Below are 21,850 nucleotides of genomic sequence, written 5' to 3'. Positions count from 1 at the left end.
GAGTCGGACACGACTGAGCGACTGAACTGAACTAAAAAGAATGAAATAATGCCATTTGCAAGCAATATGGATGGACCTAGAGTGAAGTAGGTCGTACTGAGTGAAATAGGTCAGACAGAGAAAGACAAATATTGGATGATTTTGCTTATATGTGGAATCCAAAAAAAAAAAAATGATACAAATGAACTTATTCACAAAACAGAAACAGATCCATAAACTTAGAGAATGAACTTATGGTTACCAGAGGGGAAGGATGGTGGAGGAGGGTTAGGGAGTTTATTGACATGTACACATTACTATATTTTAAATGGATAACCAACAAGGACCTATTGTATAGCATCAAGAACTGTGCTAAATATTTTATAACAATCTAAATGGGAAAAATATTTGAAAAAGAATAGATATATGTATATGTAAAGTAATGCTCAAAATTCTCCAAGCCAGGCTTCAGCAATATGTGAACCGTGAACTTCCTGATGTTCAAGCTGGTTTTAGAAAAGGCAGAGGAACCAGAGATCAAATTGCCAACATCCGCTGGATCATGGAAAAAGCAAGAGAGTTCCAGAAAAACATCTATTTCTGCTTTATTGACTATGCCAAAGCCTTTGACTGTGTGGATCACAATAAACTGTGGAAAATTCTGAAAGAGATGGGAATACCAGACCACCTGATCTGCCTCTTGAGAAATTTGTATGCAGGTGAGGAAGCAACAGTTCGAACTGGACATGGAACAATAGACTGGTTCCAAATAGGAAAAGGAGTTCGTCAAGGCTGTATATTGTCACCCTGCTTATTTAACTTATATGCAGAGTACACCATGAGAAATGCTGGACTGGAAGAAACACAAGCTGGAATCAAGATTGCCGGGAGAAATATCAATAACCTCAGATATGCAGATGACACCACCCTTATGGCAGAAAGTGAAGAGGAACTCAAAAGCCTCTTGATGAAAGTGAAAGTGGAGAGTGAAAAAGTTGGTTTAAGCTCAACATTCAGAAAACTAAGATCATGGCATCCGGTCCCACCACTTCATGGGAAATAGATGGGGAAACAGTGGAAACAGTGTCAGACTTTATTTTTCTGGGCTCCAAAATCAGTACAGATGGTGACTGCAGCCATGAAATTAAAAGACGCTTACTCCTTGGAAGGAAAGTTATGACCAACCTAGACAGCATATTCAAAAGCAGAGACATTACTTTGCCAACAAAGATCCATCTAGTCAAGGCTATGGTTTTTCCTGTGGTCATATATGGATGTGAGAGTTGGAATATAAAGAAAGCTGAGCGCCTAAGAATTGATGCTTTTGAACTGTGGTGTTGGAGAAGACTCTTGAGAGTCCCTTGGACTGCAAGGAGATCCAACCAGTCCAATCTGAAGGAGATCAGCCCTGGGATTTCTTTGGAAGGAATGATGCTAAAGCTGAAACTCCAGTACTTTGGCCACCTCACGCGAAGAGTTGACTCATTGGAAAAGACTCTGATGCTGGGAGGGATTGGGGGCAGGAGCAGAAGGGGATGACAGAGGATGAGATGGCTGGATGGCATCACTGACTCGATGGACATGAGTCTGAGTGAACTCCGGGAGTTGGTGATGGATAGGGAGGCCTGGCATGCTGCGATTCATGGGGTCACAAAGGGTCGGACACGACTGAGCGACTGATCTGATCTGATTATTCAATCACATTGTTGTACACCTAGAACTAACACAACATCATTAATCAACTATATTTCAAGATAAAAAGTTAAAATAAATTTTAAATGGAGCCACAAAAGATCCTGAATTCTGAAAACAATCCTGAAAAAAAAGAATAAAGCTGAAGGCATAACCTCCAGACCTTAGATACACCATACAGTCATTGTAACAGTTTGATAATGGAACAAAAACAGACATATGGATCAATGGAAAAGAATAGAGAGCCCAGAATTAAACCCAAACATCTACCATCAATTAATTTACAACAAAGGAGGCAAGAATACACCATGAAGAAAAGACAGTCTCTTCAACAAGTTATTTTGGGAAAACTGAACAGTCACATGTAAAACAATGACATTAGGACATTTCCTCACACCGTATACAAAAACTCAAAATGGTTTAAAAACTAGATGTAAAACTTAAAATCATAAATTTCCTAGAAGATAAGATAGGCAGAACATGCTTAGATAAAAATTATAACAATATTTTCTTGGATCATTCTTCTAAGGCAAAAGAAATAAAAGCAAAAAAACCCCAAAACCCCAAATAGGCCATAATTAAAGTTAAAAGCTTTTGCACAGCAAAAAAAATCCATCAACAAAACTAAAAGACAACCTGCAGAATGTGAGAAAATATTTGCAAATGGTATAAACAATAGCAGTAATATTCAAAATAGGTAAATAACTCATACAACTCAATATCAAAAAACAAATAATCCAATTTAAAATATGGGCAGAAGACCTGAATAGACATTTAGAAGACAGATAGGTGGCTAACAGGCACATGAAAAGATGATCAACATTGGTAATCATCAGAGAGATGCAAATCAAAATTATGAAATATTATCTCACATCTGTCAGGATCAGTTCAGTTCAGTCACTCAGTCGTGTCCAATTCTTTGCAACCCCATGAATCACAGCACATCAGGTCCCCCTGTCCATCACCAACTCCCGGAGTTCACCAAAACTCATGTGCATCGAGTTGGTGATGCCATCCAGCCATCTCATCCTCTGTCGTCCCCTTCTCCTCCTGCCCCCAATCCCTCCCAGCATCAGGGTCTTTTCCAATGAGTCGACTCTTTGCATGAGGTGGCCAAAGTATTGGAGTTTCAGCTTCAGGATCAGTCCTTCCAATGAACACCCAGGACTGGTCTTTAGGATGGTTGGATCTCCTTGCAGTCTAAGGGACTCTCAAGAGTCTTCTCCAACATCACAGTTCAAAAGCATCAATTCTTTGGTGCTCAGCTTTCTTCACAGTTCAATTCACATGCATACATGACCACTGGAAAAAACCATAGCCTTGACTAGACGGACCTTTGTTGGCAAAGTAATGTCTCTGCTTTTCAATATTCCATCTAGGTTGGTCATAACTTTCCTTCCAAGGAGTAAGCGTCTTTTAATTTCATGGCTGCAATCACCATCTGCAGTGATTTTGGAGCCCAAAAATTAAAGTCTGATACTGTTTCCTTTGTTTCCCCATCTATTTCCCATGAAATGATGAGACCAGATGCCAGATATCATCAAAAAGTCTACAAGTAACAAATGTTTGTGAGGATGTGAAGAAAAGGGAACCCTCATACACTGTTGGTGGGAATGTAAATTGGTGCAGCTAATGTGAAAAACAGTATGGAGGTTCCTCAAAAAACTAAAAATAGAACTATTATATGATCCAACAATTCCACTGTTGAGTTTCATTTTCAAAGAAAATGAAAACAATAATTCAAAAAGATGTATGCACCTCGCTATTTTTAGAAGCATTATTTATAATTGCCATGATAGTTAATCAACCTACATGTCCATCAACAGATAAATGGATAAAGAAAATGTGGTATGTATATATATATATGGAATATTACTTGGCTATCAAAAAGGACAAATTCTGCCATTTGCAATGTGAATGGACCTAGAGATTATTATGCTTAGTGAAAAAGTCAGACAAAGACAAATACTCTATATTATCACTTATGTGCTGAATCTAAAAACTAAAACAAATGATGTATATAACAAAACAGAAACACACTTACAGGTACAGAGAACAAGCTAATGGTTACCAGTGAAGAGTGGGAAAAGGGAAGGAACAAAATAGGGGTAGGGGGTTAAGACATACAAATTACTATGCATAAAATAGAAAAGTAACAAGGATATAATTTACACACAGGGAAATATAGCCATTATTTTGTAACATTAAATAGAGTATAATCTTTAAAAATAATGAAAAAAATATAATATTGTAAATCAACTATACTTCAATAAAAAGCAAAATGGAACAGAGGCTATCAGTTAAAGGTGTCAATTTTAATGTTTATTTTAGTTATTTTGATGCCAAATATCATTTTCAGTATTTCCTTTGTACTTTCTATTTGAATTTCATGTAGTTCTAGTGACAGTTTCATGATGGAGTATATAATTTAAAATTATACTCCTTTGTTTATTTTATTTTAGGACTTTCACATGGCTTTGAAACAAGAATCAGAATTTGAAAGGAAAGACAGAGCTGCCAGAGTCATTCAGAAGGCCTGGAAATGTTTTCTTGTGAGTTTCTTTCTTTTTTTGCGGCTTTATTGAGATATAATTGATACATAGTTCAACTGTTTATAAAATTCAATGGCTTTCAGTATTACTATATTAAAGAGTTATACACCAGCATTTGCTTGATAAGTAGACTTTTTTAAAGTTTGAAAAAGTTAACAGTAATTATCTTATTAGCCTCACAAATATTTACTGAGTTTCTGATCTAGGTCAGGTACTTTGATAATGGCCACTATAATGAAATCATCACTTATTTGGTTTTCACCTCTGAAAACTTTATTTCTTGACTCTGGAATCAGGTTTGCAAGCAAGTGTTAGGGATACATTCACTCATTAAATATTTATTGAGTACTTATTCTTGAGGACATAATGCATATCTGGATTAATGTAGTAGTTTCTTGCTGTGTTACAGTATGCTCTGTGGTTTTTTTATCCAATAAGGAATATTCCAAGTTGATTTACTGGATTAGGTGAGAGCCAAGAGGTAAAATGAATTCTTTTCTCTCTAGGGTAGTATCAACACTCTGTAAAAGTGGTGTGTCTGTTTCTAGCACACAAAAATAATTTCATAACAGTTAATGATGTCTTGAAAAATAGTTTCCATTATTTGCCTATGCTTCAGTTCAGTTCAGTCGCTCAGTCATGTCCGACTCTTTGTGACCCCATGAATCGCAGCACGCCAGGCCTCCCTGTCCATCACCAACTCCCGGAGTTCACTCAGACTCGAGTCCATCGAGTCAGTGATGCCATCCAGCCATCTCATCCTCTGTCGTCCCCTTCTCCTCCTGCCCCCAATCCCTCCCAGAGTCAGAGTCTTTTCCAATGAGTCAACTCTTCGCGTGAGGTGGCCAAAGTACTGGAGTTTCAGCTTCAGCATCATTCCTTCCAAAGAACACCCAGGGCTGATCTCCTTCAGAATGGACTGGTTGGATCACCTTGCAGTCCAAGGGACTCTCAAGAGTCTTCTCCAACACCACAGTTCAAAAGCATCAATTCTTTGGCGCTCAACCTTCTTCACAGTCCAGTTCTCACATCCATACATGACCACAGGAAAAACCATAGCCTTGACTAGCCAGACCTTTGTTGGCAAAGTAATGTCTCTGTTTTTGAATATGCTATCTAGGTTGGTCATAACTTTCCTTCCAAGGAAAGCGTCTTTTAATTTCATGGCTGCAGTCACCATCTGCAGTGATTTTGGAACCCAAAAAAATAAAGTCTGACACTGTTTCCATTGTTTCCCCATCTATTTCCCATAAAGTGATGGGACCGGATGCCATGATCTTTGTTTTCTGAATGTTGAGCTTTAAGCCAACTTTTTCACTCTCCACTTTCACTTTCATCAAGAGGCATTTTAGTTCCTCTTCACTTTCTGCCATAAGGGTGGTGTCATCTGCATATCTGAGGTTATTGATATTTCTCCTGGCAATCTTGATTCCAGCTTCTGTTTCTTCCAGCCTAGCGTTTCTCATGATGTACTCTGCATATAAGTTAAATAAGCAGGGTGATAATACATAGCCTTGACGTACTCCTTTTCCTATTTGGAACCAGTCTGTTGTTCCACGTCCAGTTCTAACTGTTGCTTCTTATGCTAGGGCATAACAATAGATTTCCAACACTAAAAAATTTTTTTTTCTTTAAAATTTATTATTCCTTTGTTGGTATCTAACAGCATGCTTGTTGTCTAGGCCTAAGTTTTTCTGTCATTTTGTAATTGTTCTCTTCCACATTCAAATCCAATCAGCCACATACCTTTGAACACTTATTACATTCCTGACACACTGCTAGGCTCTTTAAAATACATCCTTGAATTTAAAGAGCTTCAGTAGAAGAGGCTTGTATGTAAACAAGTGTGTGTGTGTGTTTTAATAAAATGGTAGACTGAGCACACATTTTCACTTTCTATCCCTCTAGAATCCAAATGAAGTGACAATATATTGAAAGTTCACCCATAACAGAGAGAAGGGAGTTCATGAGTAAATAAATTTTATCTTAGTCTGGAAAACCAAAAATAAATGGTAGTATCTTATTGGACATATCTATGTAGAATATTTACCTAGACATACTTAAAGAGGCACTAATGAGATAGCCTGTTTGTCATTGGAACCCTAGGATTTAGTAATTCTAAAGGGCTAAAAGGAAAATGGCTATAGACAATGAGGCTAATTGAAAGTCTGTACATGTAACAGTTATGCCAGTTGTCTCCAATGTCACTTCAAGACTAAAAGCTGCAGGCTGGTGGATATGTCTTATTAGTCAACTATCTGCTGGTAGATGGATATTAACTGTTGGGGATAAGAAGAAACAAACCCTGAGCAGCCTGAAGTGTTGGGAAGATGGTGTAGCAAGAGCCAAGAAAGAAAGATCTCTTTGGTTCCAGAAAATGTCCTGAAAAAGAGGAAGGCTTATCAGGCCCTCAGAGTCACCCAGGCAAAGGAGGAGCTTTTGCAAAGGAAAGAGCAAAGAAAAGAAAAAGAGCTCAAATATAAGCAACTAGAATGGTTCCTACATAATTCCTGGCATCAACTGCATGACAGAGTGTGGTTCTAAAGACTAGAAGTGAAACCTCACAGCTTGGAAGCGCCAGATAAACATTCCATGGTCTTTGTTGTATGCACCTAAAGGAATAATGGGGTGAATTTACTGGTGCAGAGGACCATTGCAAGACTTCATCTGAAGAACATTTTCAGTGGTATCTTTATGAAAGTAACCCCTTAAACCATGAAAAAACTTTGTGTAGTGGAAACTTACGTGACCTGTGCTGTGTGCTTAGTCACTCAGTTGTGCCCAACTTTGTGACCCCATGGACTGTAGCCCACCTGGCTCCTTTGTCCATGGGGATTCTCCAGGCAAGAATAGTGGAGTGAGTTGCCATGCCCTCCTCCAGGGGATCTTCCCAACCCAGCGATCAAACCCAGGTCTACCACATTGTAGGTGGACTCTACCATCTGAGCCACCAGGGAAGCCCAGGTGACCTAGGGATTTCCAGATCTGAAGCCTGTTCAGGAGCTCATCCTGAAACACAGACAAGCCAAGGTCAAGAATAAAGTCATCTCTCTGACACAGAGATTGAGGAGCACCTGGGGAAGTTTGGTGTCATTTGCTTGGAAGATCTCATTCATGAAACTGTCTTCCCAGGAAAGGATTTTCAGGTGATATCAGGGTTCCAGTGCCCTTACCAGCTCTCAGTGGCCTATCACAGTACAAAGTGGGCTTACCTGGCTATCGCGATGAATGCATCAATCACTTTATCTGGCAGCTGAACTAAACCCAGAATATCTGAAAGCACAGGGCTTTGGAAGACTGTGTTTTTGTTTTATGAATTTGTTACCCTTTATCTTCAAGGAAGATTATTTTCTGCTATATCTTCAGAAACTGGAGGTCACGGGTCAAGGAAAAAGATGATAATATTCACAGCAGGCACTTTTCATCCCACCTCAGTTCCAGGGAAAAGTTCCTGTGTGTTTTCTGTGATGACCACTGTCCAGCACTGAAACCAGCAAAAGACTCTGTAGGGGAGGGAGTCTTGTCTTATCACATCTTCTATCCTGGGGTTTAATGTTGGTGAATTAATACCCAAGAATGAATACAAGATAGCAGTGGACCAAGCCCAGGGCCTTGTTTTCGAAAGAACTTGATGTACAGTTAGAAAGAAGTGCAGAAAAACAATGCTTGACTGTCTCTGCTGTGAGTCCATGTTCTAACTTCAGTGACAGCTTGGCAAGCTCTCAGATATGGCTGGCTCTAGGTGGTGTATCTGGTGGCTTCCTCATTCTTGTCTCCAACTGGCTTAGTGCTGTTCTAGATCTCAGAATTTTAACCTACTCTTGGCTCTATGAGAAGGGATGGACCTTTTCCCTAGGAAAACATGCATATACTCCAGTTTTTTCTTGGAAGTTTAGGGTATTTGTAGATCCTTCTCAGGGACCCAGGCATCTTATGTGAAGAAGCCTTGCACTCTCAGACTCTGACCTTCCCAGTCTCTTACTTGCCACTTACCCAGACTCTGACCATGCCAGTTTCCTCTGGCTCCATGCGCTGTGGAAGACCAAAGGTTACCAAAATGGCTGTCTTCCCCTCAAGCCAAATGGGGTGTTTCCTGTTAAGAACATGGTGGTAGTCCTATGCTTTCCCAGTGGCTCAGCCATAAAGAATTTGTCTGCAATGCAGGAGACCATGGTTCAATTCCTGGGTCAGGAAGATCTGCTGGAAAAGGGATAGGCTACCCATTCCAGTATTCTTGGGCTTCCCTGATGGCTCAGCTGGTAAAGAATCTGCCTGCAATATGGGAGACCTGGGTTTGATCCCTGGGTTAGGAAGATCCCCTGGAGAAGGGAAAGACTACCCACTCCAGTATTCTGACTTGGAGAATTCCATGGATTATGTGGCCCATGGGATTGCAAAGAGTCATAAATGACTGAGCGACTTTCACTTCACTTTTCACTATGCCATGTATGACTGGGAAATGCCCAATACTTATCTCTTCTGGGGTTTGAGATGGAATTTTCCAGTTTCCCTGGTGATCAGTCCTCTTCTTAAAACCCAAATCAGAATCTGAAAAAGAATGGATACATGTATATGTATAACTGAACCACTTTGCTTTATACCTGAAACTAACACAACATTGTAAATCAAATACACCCCAATATAAAATAAAATTAAAAAAAACAAAACAAAAAAAAACAAAAAAAGGGATTTCCCTGGCAGCCTAGTGGTTAAGACTCCCCACTTCCAATGCAGAGGTTGTGTGTGTGATCCCTGGTTGAGGAACTAAGATGCCACATGCCACAAGGCATAGTCAAAAGAAACAAATGCTGAAAGCTTATCTCTTTAAAAAATTTGCATGAACCATCTGGGAAAGCTAGTTCTAGCATGAATTTGATACTCTGTAGTAAAACCCTCTGAATTCTAGTATTTGAGAGATGCCTGGCTTAATAACTGACTACCTGACTGTACTTTCTTTGAGAAAGTCTGGTGATTAACTTATTCCACCCACTTCACAAATCTCCAAGGCACTCTTCTCATTCATGAGTATGAACAGTGGGAAAACAGTAGACTTACATAAAAGCACAGACTATTTATACTACCTCCCTAGAAAAATTGACACATACCTTCATCCTTCACTACTAATGGGCAATCACCTGGCATTCAAGGAAAACCAGTGATGTAGAATGATGTTTAAGGAAAACCAGTAATATAGAAACAGACAAAGAAAGAACAGAATCTGAAGGAAATAAAAATGGTAATCAATTTAGCTTAGATCAACATGTTGAATGGCTTTCAGAGGACTGTATCTGGAGATGAAATGGCATCCCATGTGATAGTTTGAGAAGCTGAATTTAAAAAGAGATTAGAAACTCTGAAAAAAGAACTAAGAAAGTGATGCTGCAAATATAAAGCAAATTAATATAGTTCTAATTCTCTACGATTTTGCTTTGGCTACATAAAAAAGGCAAAAAAAAAAAATCAATACCCAGTTGTGGATGTGACTGGTGATAGAAGCAAGGTCCGATGCTGTAAAGAGCAATATTGCATAGGAACCTGGGATCTTAGGTCCATGAATCAAGGCAAATTCAGTTCAGTTCAGTTCAGTTCGGTTGCTCAGTTGTGTCTTCTCTTTGCGACTCCGTGAATCGCAGCACGCCAGGCCTCCCTGTCCATTACCAACTCCAGGAGTTTACCCAAACTCATGTCATCAAGTCGGTGATGCCACCCAGCCATCTCATCCTCTGTCGTCCCCTTCTCTTCCTGCACCCAATCCCTCCCAGCATCAGGGTCTTTTCCAATGAGTCAATTCTTCGTATGAGGTAGCCAAAGTATTGGAGTTTCTGCTTCTGCATCAGTCCTTCCAATGAACACCCAGGACTGATCTCCTTTAGGATGGACTGGTTGGATCTCCTTGCAGTCCAAGGGACTCTCAAGAGTCTTCTCCAACACCACAGTTCAAAAACATCAATTCTTCAGTGTTCAGCTTTCTTTACAAACTCTCACATCCATACATGACCACTGGAAAAACCATAGCCTGGACTAGATGGACTTTTGTTGACAAAGTAATGTTTCTGCTTTTGAATATGCTATCTAGGTTGGTCATAACTTTCCTTCCAAGGAGTAAGCGTCTTTTAATTTCATGGCTGCAATCACCATCTGCAGTGATTTTTCAGCCCCCCAAAATAAAGTCTGACACTGTTTCCAGTGTTTTCCCATCTATTTCCCATGAAGTGATGGGACCAGATGCCATGATCTTAGTTTTTTGAATGTTGAGTTTAGAGCTAACTCTTTTAATCTCCTCTTTCACTTTCATCAAGAGGCTCTTTATTTCATCTTCGCTTTCTGCCATAAGGGTGGTGTCATGTGAATATCTGAGATTACTGATATTTCTCCTGGCAATCTTGATTCCAGCTCGTGCTTCTTCCAGCCCAGCGTTTCTCATGATGTACTCTGCATAGAAGTTAAATAAGCAGGGTGACAATGTACAGCCTTGACGTACTCCTTTTCCTGTTTGGAACCAGTCTGTTGTTCCATGTCCAGTTCTAACTGTTGCTTCCTGACCTGCATACAGGTTTCTCAAGAGGCAGGTCAGGTGGTCTGGTATTCCCATCTCTTTCAAAATTTTCCACAGTTTATTGTGATCCACACAGTCAAAGGCTTTGGCATAGGCAAATTGGAAGTGGTCAAACAGGAGATGGCAAGAGTGAACATCGACATTCTAGGATTCAGCGAACTAAGATGGACTGGAATGGGTGAATTTAACTCAAATGACCATTATATCTACTACTCTGGGCAGGAATCCCTTCAAAGAAATGGAGTAGCCATCATGGTCAACAAAAGAGTCCAAAATGCAGTACTTGGATGCAATCTCAAAAATGACAGAATGATCTCTGTTCGTTTCCAAGGCAAACCATTCAATATCATGGTAATCCAAGCCTATGCCCCAACCAGTAACTCTTAAGAAGCTGAAGTTGAACAGTTCTATGAAGACCTCAAGACCTTTTAGAACTAATACCCCAAAAAGATGTCCTTTTCATTATAGGGGACTGGAATGCAAAAATAGGTAGTCAGGAAACACCTGGAGTAACAGGCAAATTTGGCCTTGGAGTACAGAATGAAGCAGGGCAAAACCTAATAGAGTTTTGTCAAGAGAATGCACTGGTCATAGAAAACACCGTCTTCCAACAACACAAGAGAAGACTCTACACATGGACATCACCAGATGGTCAACACCGAAATCAGATTGATTATATTCTTTGCAGCCAAAGATGGAGAAGCTCTATACAGTCAGCAAAAACAACACCGGGAGCTGACTGTGGCTCAGATCATGAACTCCTTATTGCCAAATTCAGACTGAAATTGAAGAAAGTAGGGAAAACCACTAGACCATTCAGGTATGACCTAAATCAAATCCCTTATGATTATTCAGTGGAAGTGAGAAATAGATTTAAGCGACTAGATTTGATAGAGTGCCTGATGAACTATGGGTGCAGATTCGTGACATTGTACAGGAGGCAGGGATTAAGACCATCCCCATAGAAAAGAAATACAAATAGCTGTCTGAGGAGGCCTTACAAATAGCTGTGAAATGAAGAGAAGTGAAAAGCGAAGGAGAAAAGGAAAGATATAAGCATCTGAATGCAGAGTTCCAAAGAATAGCAAGGAGAGATAAGAAAGCCTTCCTCAGCGATCAATGCAAAGAAATAGAGGAAAACAACAGAATGGGAGAGAAGGCAGTGGCACCCCACTCCAGTACTCTTGCTTGGAAAATCCCATGGACGGAGGAGCCTGTTAGGCTGCATGGGGTCGCTAAGAGTCGGACACGACAGAGTGACTTCACTTTCACTTTTCACTTTCATGCATTGGAGAAGGAAATGGCAGCCCACTCCAGTGTTCTTGGCTTGGAGAATCCCAGGGACGGGGGAGCCTGGTGGACTGCCATCTATGTTGTCGCACAGAGTCAGGCACAACTGAAGTGACTTAGCATAGCATAGCATAGAGACCTCTTCAAGAAAATTAGAGATAATAAGGGAATATTTCATGCAAAGATGGGCTCGATAAAGGACAGAAATGGTAGGGACCTAACAGAAGCAGAAGATATTAAGAAGAGGTGGCAAGAATACACAGAAGAACTGTACAAAAAGGATCTTCATGACCCCGATGATCATGATAGTGTGATCCTCACCTAGAGCTAGACATCCTGGAATGTGAAGTCAAGTGGGCCTTAGAAAGCATCACTATGAACAAAGCTAGTGGAGGTTATGGCATTCCAGTTGAGCTATTTCAAATCCTGAAAGATGATGCTGTGAAAGTGCTGCACTCAATATGCCAGCAAATTTGGAAAACTCATCAGTGGCCACAGGACTGGAAAAAGTCAGTTTTCATTCCAGTGCCAAAGAAAGGCAATGCCAAAGAATGCTCAAACTACCACATAATTGCACTCATGAATGGCAATCCACTCCAGTACTCTTGCCTGGAAAATCCCATGGACAGAGGAGCCTGGTAGGCTGCAGTCCATGGGGTCGCTAAGATTTGGACACGACTGAGCGAATTCACTTTCACTTTTCACTGTCATGCATTGGAGAAGGAAATGGCAACCCACTCCAGTGTTCTTGCCTGGAGAATCCCAGGGACGAGGGAGCCTGGTGGGCTGCCGTCTCTGGGGTCGCACAGAGTTGGACACGACTGAAGCGACTTAGCAGCAGCAGCAGCACATACTAGTAAAGTAACCCTCAATATTCTCCAAGCCAAGCTTCAGCAATATGTGAACCGTGAACTTCCAGATGTTCAAGCTGGTTTTAAAAAAGGGAGAGGAACCTGAGATCAAATTGCCAACATCTGCTGGATCATGGAAAAAGCAAGAGAGTTCCAGAAAAACATCTATTACTGCTTTATTGACTATGCCAAAGCCTTTGACTGTGTGGATCACAATAAACTGTGGGAAATTCTGAAAGAGATGGGAATACCAGACCCCCTGACCTGCCTCTTGAGAAACCTGTATGCCGGTCAGGGAGCAACAGTTAGAACTGGACATGGAACAACAGACTGGTTCCAAACAGGAAAAGGAGTACATCAAGGCTGTATATTGTCACCCTACTTATTTAACTTCTATGCAGAGTACATCATGAGAAACACTGGGCTGGAAGAAGCACAAGCTGGAATCAAGATTGCCGGGAGTAATATCAATAACCTCAGATATGCAGATGACACCACCCTTATGGCAGAAAGTGAAGAGGAACTAAAAAGCCTCTTGATGAAAGTGAAAGAGGAGAGTGAAAAAATTGACTTAAAGCTCAACATTCAGAAAACTAAGATCATGGCATCTGGTCCCATCACTTCATGTGAAATAGATGGGGAAAAAGTGGAAACAGTGTCAGACTTTATTTTTTGGGGCTCCAAAATCACTGCAGATGCTAATTGCAGCCATGTAATTAAAAAATGCTTACTTCTTGGAAGGAATTTTATAACCAGCCTAGATAGCATATTAAAAAGCAGAAACATTACTTTGTCAACAAAGGTCCGTCTAGTCAAGGTTATGGTTTTTCCAGTGGTCATGTATGGATGTGAGAGTTGGATGGTGAAGAAAGCTGAGCACCGAAGAATTGATGCTTTTGAACTATGGTGTTTGAGAAGACTCTTGAGAGTCCCTTGGACTGCAAGGAGATCCAACCAGTCCATCCTAAAGTAGATCAGCCCTGGGTGTTCATTGTAAGGACTGATGCTGAAGCTGAAACTCCAATACTTTGGCCACCTCATGCGAAGAGTTGACTCATTGGAAAAGACTCTGATGCTGGGAGGGATTGGGTGCAGGAAGAGAAGGGGACAACAGAGGATGAGATGGCTGGATGGCATCACCGACTCGATGGACGTGGGTTTGGGTGGACTCCTGGAGTTGGTGATGGACAGGGAGGCCTGGTGTGCTGCAATTCATGGGGTTGCAAAGAGTCGGACACGACTGAGCGACTGAACTGAACTGAACTGAATTCTCTATGTAAGGAGAATACACTTGATCTTGATTCTAGATATTTCTTGTGCTCCAGAAGGTGACTTCTTAATAAGGATTGCATAATTTAGCATATTATGTGGCCCTATAATTGAATAATTTGCCCAATCATAGTAATGTGAGTACAGAATTTTTCTGTAATTTTAAATATCTTTATCAAAAGTAATATGTGTAATTCTTTACAATAAGCAAAATAATGTAGAACTTACACTAAAAAGCAAGTCTTTGCCCCATCTCACTTCTTTCCACCATATTACCCTAAAAGCAACCAGTTTTAACTATGTTTTATTTTAGATCTTTTAGTCACTAGTTTTATGTTTCTAAATAATGTGCCTATTACCTTTTATTTATCAGCTTTAGAAGTGAACTGTTGACTTTCTGCAAAGACAATCAAGAATTTATCTTACTTATCCTCCAAACCCCTGCTTACCTCCCCTCTCAGTATCATAAGTCATTACTTAAAACCCTCTATTTCTTACCTTGTTTCTTTAAAGACTTTTGTTTCTTGTTCCATCATAGTACACAGGATCATTTGACTCCTCATTATATATGATGAGGATATAAATATCCCTAAATTTTTCTTCACATTTCTTCCAATATTCTAATCCTCAAGTTACATCACCTCTATTTGTCATTATTCACTTGGAGGAGTTTTTCAAATTTCCTGAATACAAATCCTTTATTGATATAAAATATTTTCCAGGGTACCTCATTTCTCTTGTAAAGGTGTTTTTGATAAGATTTTAATTTTAATAAAATCCATTTTTTTCTCTCTCTATATATATTTTATATATATAGTTGAAGTATATATATGAAGTATAGTTGACTTACAGTGTTTCAGGTGCACAGCAAGGTGATTCAGTTATACAAATACACATATTATTTTTGAAATTATTTTCCATCATAGGTTATTACAAGATATTGACTATAGTTGCCTAAGCTCTACAGTAAGTCTTTGTTGCTTGTTGCATATCTATTTTTTTAATTAGAAATCTAGCCTTCTATTCATATTAAGTCAAATAAGTGGAATCAAGATGTCATAATTTTTTTAGTTAGGCAAGAATTTATAAGTTTTCTAAAATATATATATTGTACATACTTATACATACCTATAGAAAATTTTTTCTACTACACTTGATGAAGGCTTGAGAAAGAACATAAAAAAAAAAGAGATGCAGAAATTGGAGAATGTAAACTAAAAGAAATGGGAGTACTGAATATGAAATAGAAAAAGTGAAACTAACTAGATAAAAGTAAAAGGTCATGATATAGTCCAGTTGTTTTTAAACATGGCTGCTGATTAGAAACATATCTGAAGCTCTGGAGAAAAAAGCAATACCTGAACATTTGGATTTTCAAAAAATATCAAGATAATTCTGACATGCATCTGGATTTTAAAAAGTGATTACAGGTTTTTCTATTTAGATCCCACTTTTGGTGATACAGAGTTATATTACTTTTCTGTTGACCAAGCATGATACAATGGTATTAAATGACTAATAATTACATAATCACAAGAGTAAAAGATGTTTATTAATTTTCACAATCAATAGCCAGACAAAAAAGATAATTACAATTGTAAGCCATAATGGAAACATGATTAACTTAACAATATAAAATAATTACATACAATTTGAGGAGGTCAAGCAGAGTGATGTGGTAAGTGGTGCATATATGCATATGTTTTCATCAGCTCAGCCAGTCTGTGTCTTTTGGTTGGTGCATTAAACCATTTATATTGGAGGTAATTATCAATACATATGATCCTATTAACATTTTTTAAAATTTGTTTTCATTTCACTTTGTGTAGATTTTTTCCTTCTCTTGTGTTTCTGGCCTAGAGAAGCTCCTTTAGCATTTGTGATAAAGCTGGTTTGGTGGTGCTGAATTCTCTTAACTTTTGCTTGTCTGGAAAGCTTTTGATTTCTCCATCAAATCTGAAGGACAGTCTTGCTGGGTAGAGCATTCCTGGTTGTTGGTTCTTCCCTTTCATCACTTTAAATATATCATGCCATTCCATTCTGGCTTGTAGAGCTCCTGTTGAGAAATCAGCTGATGGCCTGATGGGAGTTCCCTTTTATGTTATTCATTGTTTTTCCCTTGTTGCTTTTAATATTTTATCTTTGTCTTTAATTCTTGTTAGTTTGATTATTATGTGTCTTGGTGTGTTCCTCCTTGGGTTTATCCTTTTTGGGACTCTGTGTGCTTCCGGGACTTGGTTGACTATTTCCTTTGCTATGTTCGGGAAGTTTTTAGCTATTACCTCTTCAAATATTTTCTCAGCTCCTTTCTTTCTCTCTTCTTCTTCTAGGACCACTGTAATGCAAATGTTGTTGCATTTAATGTTGTCCAGGGAGTCTCTTAGGCTGTCTTCATTTCTTTTTATTCTTTTTTCTATGTTCTGTTCTGTGGCAGTGATTTCCACCATTCTGTCCTCCAGGTCATTTATCCATTCTTCTTCTATCTGTTAGTCTTGATATTGATTTCCTTCTAGTGTGTTATTCATCTCTGTTTGTTTGTTCTTTATTTCTTCTAGGTCTTTGGTCAACATTTCTTGCAGCTTCTCAATTTTTGCCTCCATTCTTTTCCTGAGGTCCTGGATCATCTTCACTATCATTATTCAGAATTCTTTTTCTGGAAGGTTGCATATCTCCACTTCATTTAGTTGTTTCTCTGGGATTTTATCTTGTCCGTGTGTCTGGGACATACCTTTCTGTTTTTTCATTGTGATTAACTTTCCTTAATATGGTTTTTGTTTTAGCTGCTGTGAGACTGTGCTTATTCTGTCTGAGCCCTGATGGGTGAAGCTGAGGCTTGTGTCAGCTTCTTGATGGGAGGGATTGGTGTTGGGAAAAATAGTCTGCTCTGGTTGGCAGGGCCTTGCTCAGTAAAGCTTTAACCCAATTATCTGCTGTTGGGTGGGGTTGCACTACCTTCCTGATAGTTGTTTGAACTGAGGCAAACCAGCCCTAGGGTCTGTAGGCTCTATTGTAAGGCTAATGGTGAACTCCAAGAGGGTTTACACCACGGGAGACCTTCCAATGCCCCCATCCCTGTGGGGAGCCCCTACCAACCCATGCCTCCACAGAAGGACCTTCAACACAAGCAAATAGTTTGGTTCAGTCTCCTGTGGGGTCACTGCTCCTCTCCTCTAGGTCTTGGTGTGCACAAAATTTTGTTTGTGCCCTCCAGGATTGTAGTCTCTGTTTCCCCCAGTCTTCTGGAAGACCTATAATCAAATGCCACTAGCTCTCAAAGCCAGATTCCCTGGGGATTCCCAGTCCCCTTTGTCAGATTCTCCAGGCTGGGAAGCCTGATGTGGGGTTCAGAACCTTCACAATAGTGCAATAACTTCTTTTTTTTTTTTTTGCATGAACAACAAAGTAATTTATTAAGGCAAATTCTTCATCCCTTCAAGATAATTGTGGCTAGAATGATTTTGGAATTAATCTAATGAAGATGAGAGGCAAGACAATTTTGTTGAGAATTTTTACATCATCATAGTAAAGAGAACTGACTGGACAGACAGCTGAAAGTGGAGACGAGGTCTCTTGAAGTGTAACAGCTGGAACTGAATTATGGTTACTTATTTTAAAAAGCAAACATACTGAATGGTATGACTAGGCTTGTTACACTAGTTTAAAAATAGGCCAAGTGCTGGCACTGCATTTTGCTCGTTCTAGTGTTGGTCATTTAAAATAGTGAATATTAAATATGTGGGCTCCACATCTAACCCACAGAACGCCCACCCCAAATCTTCATGTTCTGTGTAACAAATATACACCGTGTATGTACTATGAAAGTTTTACTTAGGCCCCATTATTAAGTCAAAAGAATGTAAATAGTCAAATTATAATAAGCTAATGACCTGCATATTTCCATATGGATGAATGTCAATGTATCTAAATAGGAAATAAATGGCAATCCTATCTACCTATATAAAAAAAAAATAGAATATCTCCAGATTTGCATACTCATCACTATAGAAGAGGTATGCAGGTTTTAAGGTTTCACAATCAGTTGTCAGAAAAACAGCAGTTATTCCTGCAGTATCTCATTAGCATCTGACTCAAATTATTTTTAGATTACATGATTTAGAAGACATTATAAACCCACCAAGAATTTGTTATTATTCTGAGATGGTTTCATTAACCCTAGAATCACTATCAGAAAGAATAAGAATGTGACGTAGGAAAAAAGCTAATCAACGTGACTAAAAATATGCTCACTTTCAAAAGAACAATCTGGTCATCTGGAAAAATTCCAGCTACAACCTGCGAACACTCCCATGTGGGAGACTGGCCAAGGCACACGATTTCTAGGCAGGAAAACCATGAGATCGGGGTGAACTGAGGCTGTCTCTTAAGGAACAGCCTATAAACTTCCAGACTGACCTTGGGCAGCACAATTGGTCCCATTTCCTCTAGCAGTCTCATGCTCGTCTCCCCACATCAACCCAAAGTCTGACATTAACTCGGAAAGCTAAAGAGCATACTGGAGCAGAAGTGGACAGGTGTGTAAACTCTAGCACATTCTTATTGCTGTATTACATTTGAAGATGAGCACATCCCACCCACAACAGTGTTGTTCCAGGAAGTTGGGCAGGAGTAGTGGTAAATTAGAAAAGAGACTATTAATTGCACAATTAATAGGAAAGTGAAAACGTTTCAAGATCTACAATAAGCCTGTATCCAAAGAGTCTGTTATGTCAGTGACGCTGGACTTTGAATTCTGTGCTACAGCTTGTAATGGACTCACTCTGGCCTGCCGGCCTGGGTCCGGGTTGCTTCCTGCCTGTTGATGGGTGCATATGCTACACAGAGCAATGATGGATTCTATGGAGTGGTGAGATTCACAGAAGTTCCAGGATACTCATGTCAGGATCATTCCTTGTGCAAAGTTTGATGCAGATGAAGATAAAGTGGTTTCTTGGTCAATAACTGCAATTTCTTTCTTTTAAAGTCAGTGGGTTTCTTGTATAGTTCTATTACAATTGGCCCAGGTTTAATTTCATCCATCTCCATGAAAGCAAAACACTTGGTGCTGGTAAACCTTTTTTTAGGCTTGTAGTGTTTGAATTCAAAAAAAATAGCTGCACCTTTGGTTAACTTTTCAACATGCTTCTGGAGCTCAATGTCCACATTAAAATGAACATACGTATCTTCTTTCCTTGAAGCCACAGGAGTATCTTGCACAGGAGTTAAATCTATGCCATTCAGATCTTTTACACTAACTGTGATATAGGGATCAATGCATTGCCCGGCATCTTTCAGGCCAATTTTCTCAATCTTGATAGTGAGTAACATCATTCCTGGTTCTGATGGCAACCTTGGTAATAAAGTATCGGGAACTCTGGCAGGAAAGGAATCAGGAGATCCTGCTCCAGCACCACCCTCTTATTCATCTTCTTCAAATTCCAAATTCTCTTCTCCACCAGGTGCTAAAATTCTTCTTAAAGGGACAGGCTGAACATCAAATGGGAATTCTTTATTATATGTAAGAATATTCTTTAGGATTGGTTCTAGCTTCTTCAGATCTTCCAGTTTAAATTCTTCCTGGGACTGTGTGGACTGTAAAGCTGCACTTCGTAATTCCAAGCGTGTTGCAATTTTGCCTATGGTTTTCTTTTGTTCTTCTGTGAATTCAGAATTATTGTGTTGAGCTTGGGCCTCTTTTTGTAGGTGTCTTGCTAATATCTGATACTCGTCTATCGCCTCCACCAGCTGGCCCCAAGAGTCGAAGTCGGCGCCTCTCCTAAAACTGGCGCCCCAGCGCAGCAGCAGACTTCGGGTCACCTCCGACATGGCCGGTCCCCACCTGTCCCCTCCCGCCCCTACCCCCAGGAAAGGCTGGGCTCTAGGGCGCCATCCTCCCCGGGCCTGGCCCCGACATTAACAGGGCCAGGAGGAACCGCTACGGCCACCGCCGCCACCCGCCAAGGAGCCGCCCAAGCCCATTTGCCGCCACAGCCAAACTTTGCGGCTCTGAAGCTGCAATAACTTCTTTAGTATTATTATTCTCCTGTCTGTGGATCACCCACCTGGCAGGTATGGTATTTGATTTTATCATGATTGCACCCCTCCTATTGTCTCTCCGTGACTTTTTTTGTCTTTGGGTGTGGGGTATCTTTTTTTTTTTTGGTGTGTTCCAGCATCCTTCTGTCAACGGTTGTTCAACAGCTTTGGTTTTCTCACTGGAGAAGATAAGCACACATCCTTCTTCTTTGCCATGTTAAATCAGAAGCCAAAATCCAGTTTATCACTTGTTATTTGTGATTAGTGCTGTGTGTCCATTTAAAAAATGTTTATATAGAAAGTTCAGTTCAGTCGCTCAGTCGTGTCCAACTCTTTGTGACCCCGTCAACCGCAGCATGCCAGGCCTCCCTGTCCATCACCAACTCCCAGAGTCCACCCAAACCCATGTCCATTGAGTCGGTGATGCCATCCAACCATCTCATCCTCTGTCGTCCCCTTCTCCTCCTGCCCTCAATCTTTCCCAGCATCAGGGTCTTTTCAAATGAATCAGCTCTTCGCATCAGGTGGCCAAAGTATTGGAGTTTCAACATCAGTCCTTCCAATGAACACCCAGGACTGCTCTCCTTTAGGATGAACTGGTTGGATGTCCTTGTATTTTAATACCTTTTTTCTTTTCTATTAACTTTTTGGTTATTTTGATTGATTAAAAATGATCATAAATTATTTCCTATTCTTTCTATTGAGAGGTAAGTGACATTCTTTATTCTTCTTCAATTTAGGCTATTTTAGGCTTTACCACTAAAACAAATGAAATAGAATGTGACATTCTGGGGCCTTTGAGTCTAGGTAACAAGAAACATTACAGTTAAAAAAAGAAAGAAAGAAAGAAAGAAAGAAAAAGGAAATTCTCCAGTGGTCCTGTGGTTAAGACTCCTAGCTTCCACTGCAGGGGGCCCAGATTTGATCCTTGCCCAGGGAACTAAGATCTTGCAAGCTACATGAGGCAGTCAAAAAAAAAAGAAGAAGAAGAAGATGAAGCATTGTGGTTTCCATGTCTGTGTCATAGAATGCTCATTCTGATTGAAACTGCTCATGGCAGTTTCAGGATACCACAGTCCTGAAACTGCCATGCCAGACTAGCCTAATGGAAAGGCTACCTATAGAGAATAGTGATGGGCCATCCAAGATTTATCACCTACTTCTTTCCACTTACAAGATACATAAATGAAAAAGCCATTTTCAATGTTCCATCCCCAGCAGATGTAACATAAAAAGAACCAAGAAACATGACTGATAGCTAGAGTTGAGGCCTCTGACATAAGACCCAACTTGAGTCATATCAGCCAATCCCAGCTTTGCAATCCATCTCAGATGAAGTCTCAATCATTCTGGAAGTGAGAACCAGACATCCTTCCTATGTTGCTGCTGCTGCTGCTGCTAAGTCGCTTCAGTCATGTCCGACTCTGTGCGACCCCATAGACGGAAGCCCACCAGGCTCCCCCGTCCCTGGGGTTCTCCAGGCAAGAACACTGGAGTGGGTTGCCATTTCCTTCTCCAATGTATGAAAGTGAAAAGTGAAAGTGAAGTCACTCAGTAGTGTCTGACTCTTCACGACCCCATGGACTGCAGCCTACCAGGCTCCTCCGTCCATGGGATTTTCCAGGCAA

The 21,850-nt window shown here is 40.1% G+C and overlaps 2 protein-coding genes across 4 annotated transcripts in view; one reads left to right on the top strand and one right to left on the bottom strand.

The window, feature by feature from the left end:
• C15H11orf65 (chromosome 15 C11orf65 homolog) overlaps positions 1-21,850 on the top strand; it is a 120,109-nt gene that overhangs the window by 40,976 nt on the left and 57,283 nt on the right. For all 3 annotated transcript variants that reach the window (XM_015474607.3, XM_059875076.1, XM_059875077.1), the window contains one exon: positions 4,134-4,223. In XM_015474607.3, the coding sequence (XP_015330093.1) occupies positions 4,143-4,223 (81 nt within the window). In that variant the 5' untranslated portion in view covers positions 4,134-4,142. The remainder of the gene's footprint in view (positions 1-4,133; positions 4,224-21,850) is intronic.
• On the bottom strand, positions 17,696-20,188 carry LOC101902366 (axin interactor, dorsalization-associated protein-like). The gene has a single exon (XM_059875075.1). The coding sequence runs from the start codon at positions 20,010-20,012 to the stop codon at positions 19,605-19,607; it is 408 nt and encodes a 135-aa protein (XP_059731058.1). The 5' UTR covers positions 20,013-20,188; the 3' UTR covers positions 17,696-19,604.

Source organism: Bos taurus, chromosome 15 (assembly GCF_002263795.3).
Source record: "Bos taurus isolate L1 Dominette 01449 registration number 42190680 breed Hereford chromosome 15, ARS-UCD2.0, whole genome shotgun sequence".
Classification (NCBI taxonomy): domain Eukaryota; kingdom Metazoa; phylum Chordata; class Mammalia; order Artiodactyla; family Bovidae; genus Bos; species Bos taurus.
The sequence above is the reverse complement of the archived record's forward strand: the minus strand, read 5'-3'. Positions and strand labels throughout refer to the sequence as shown.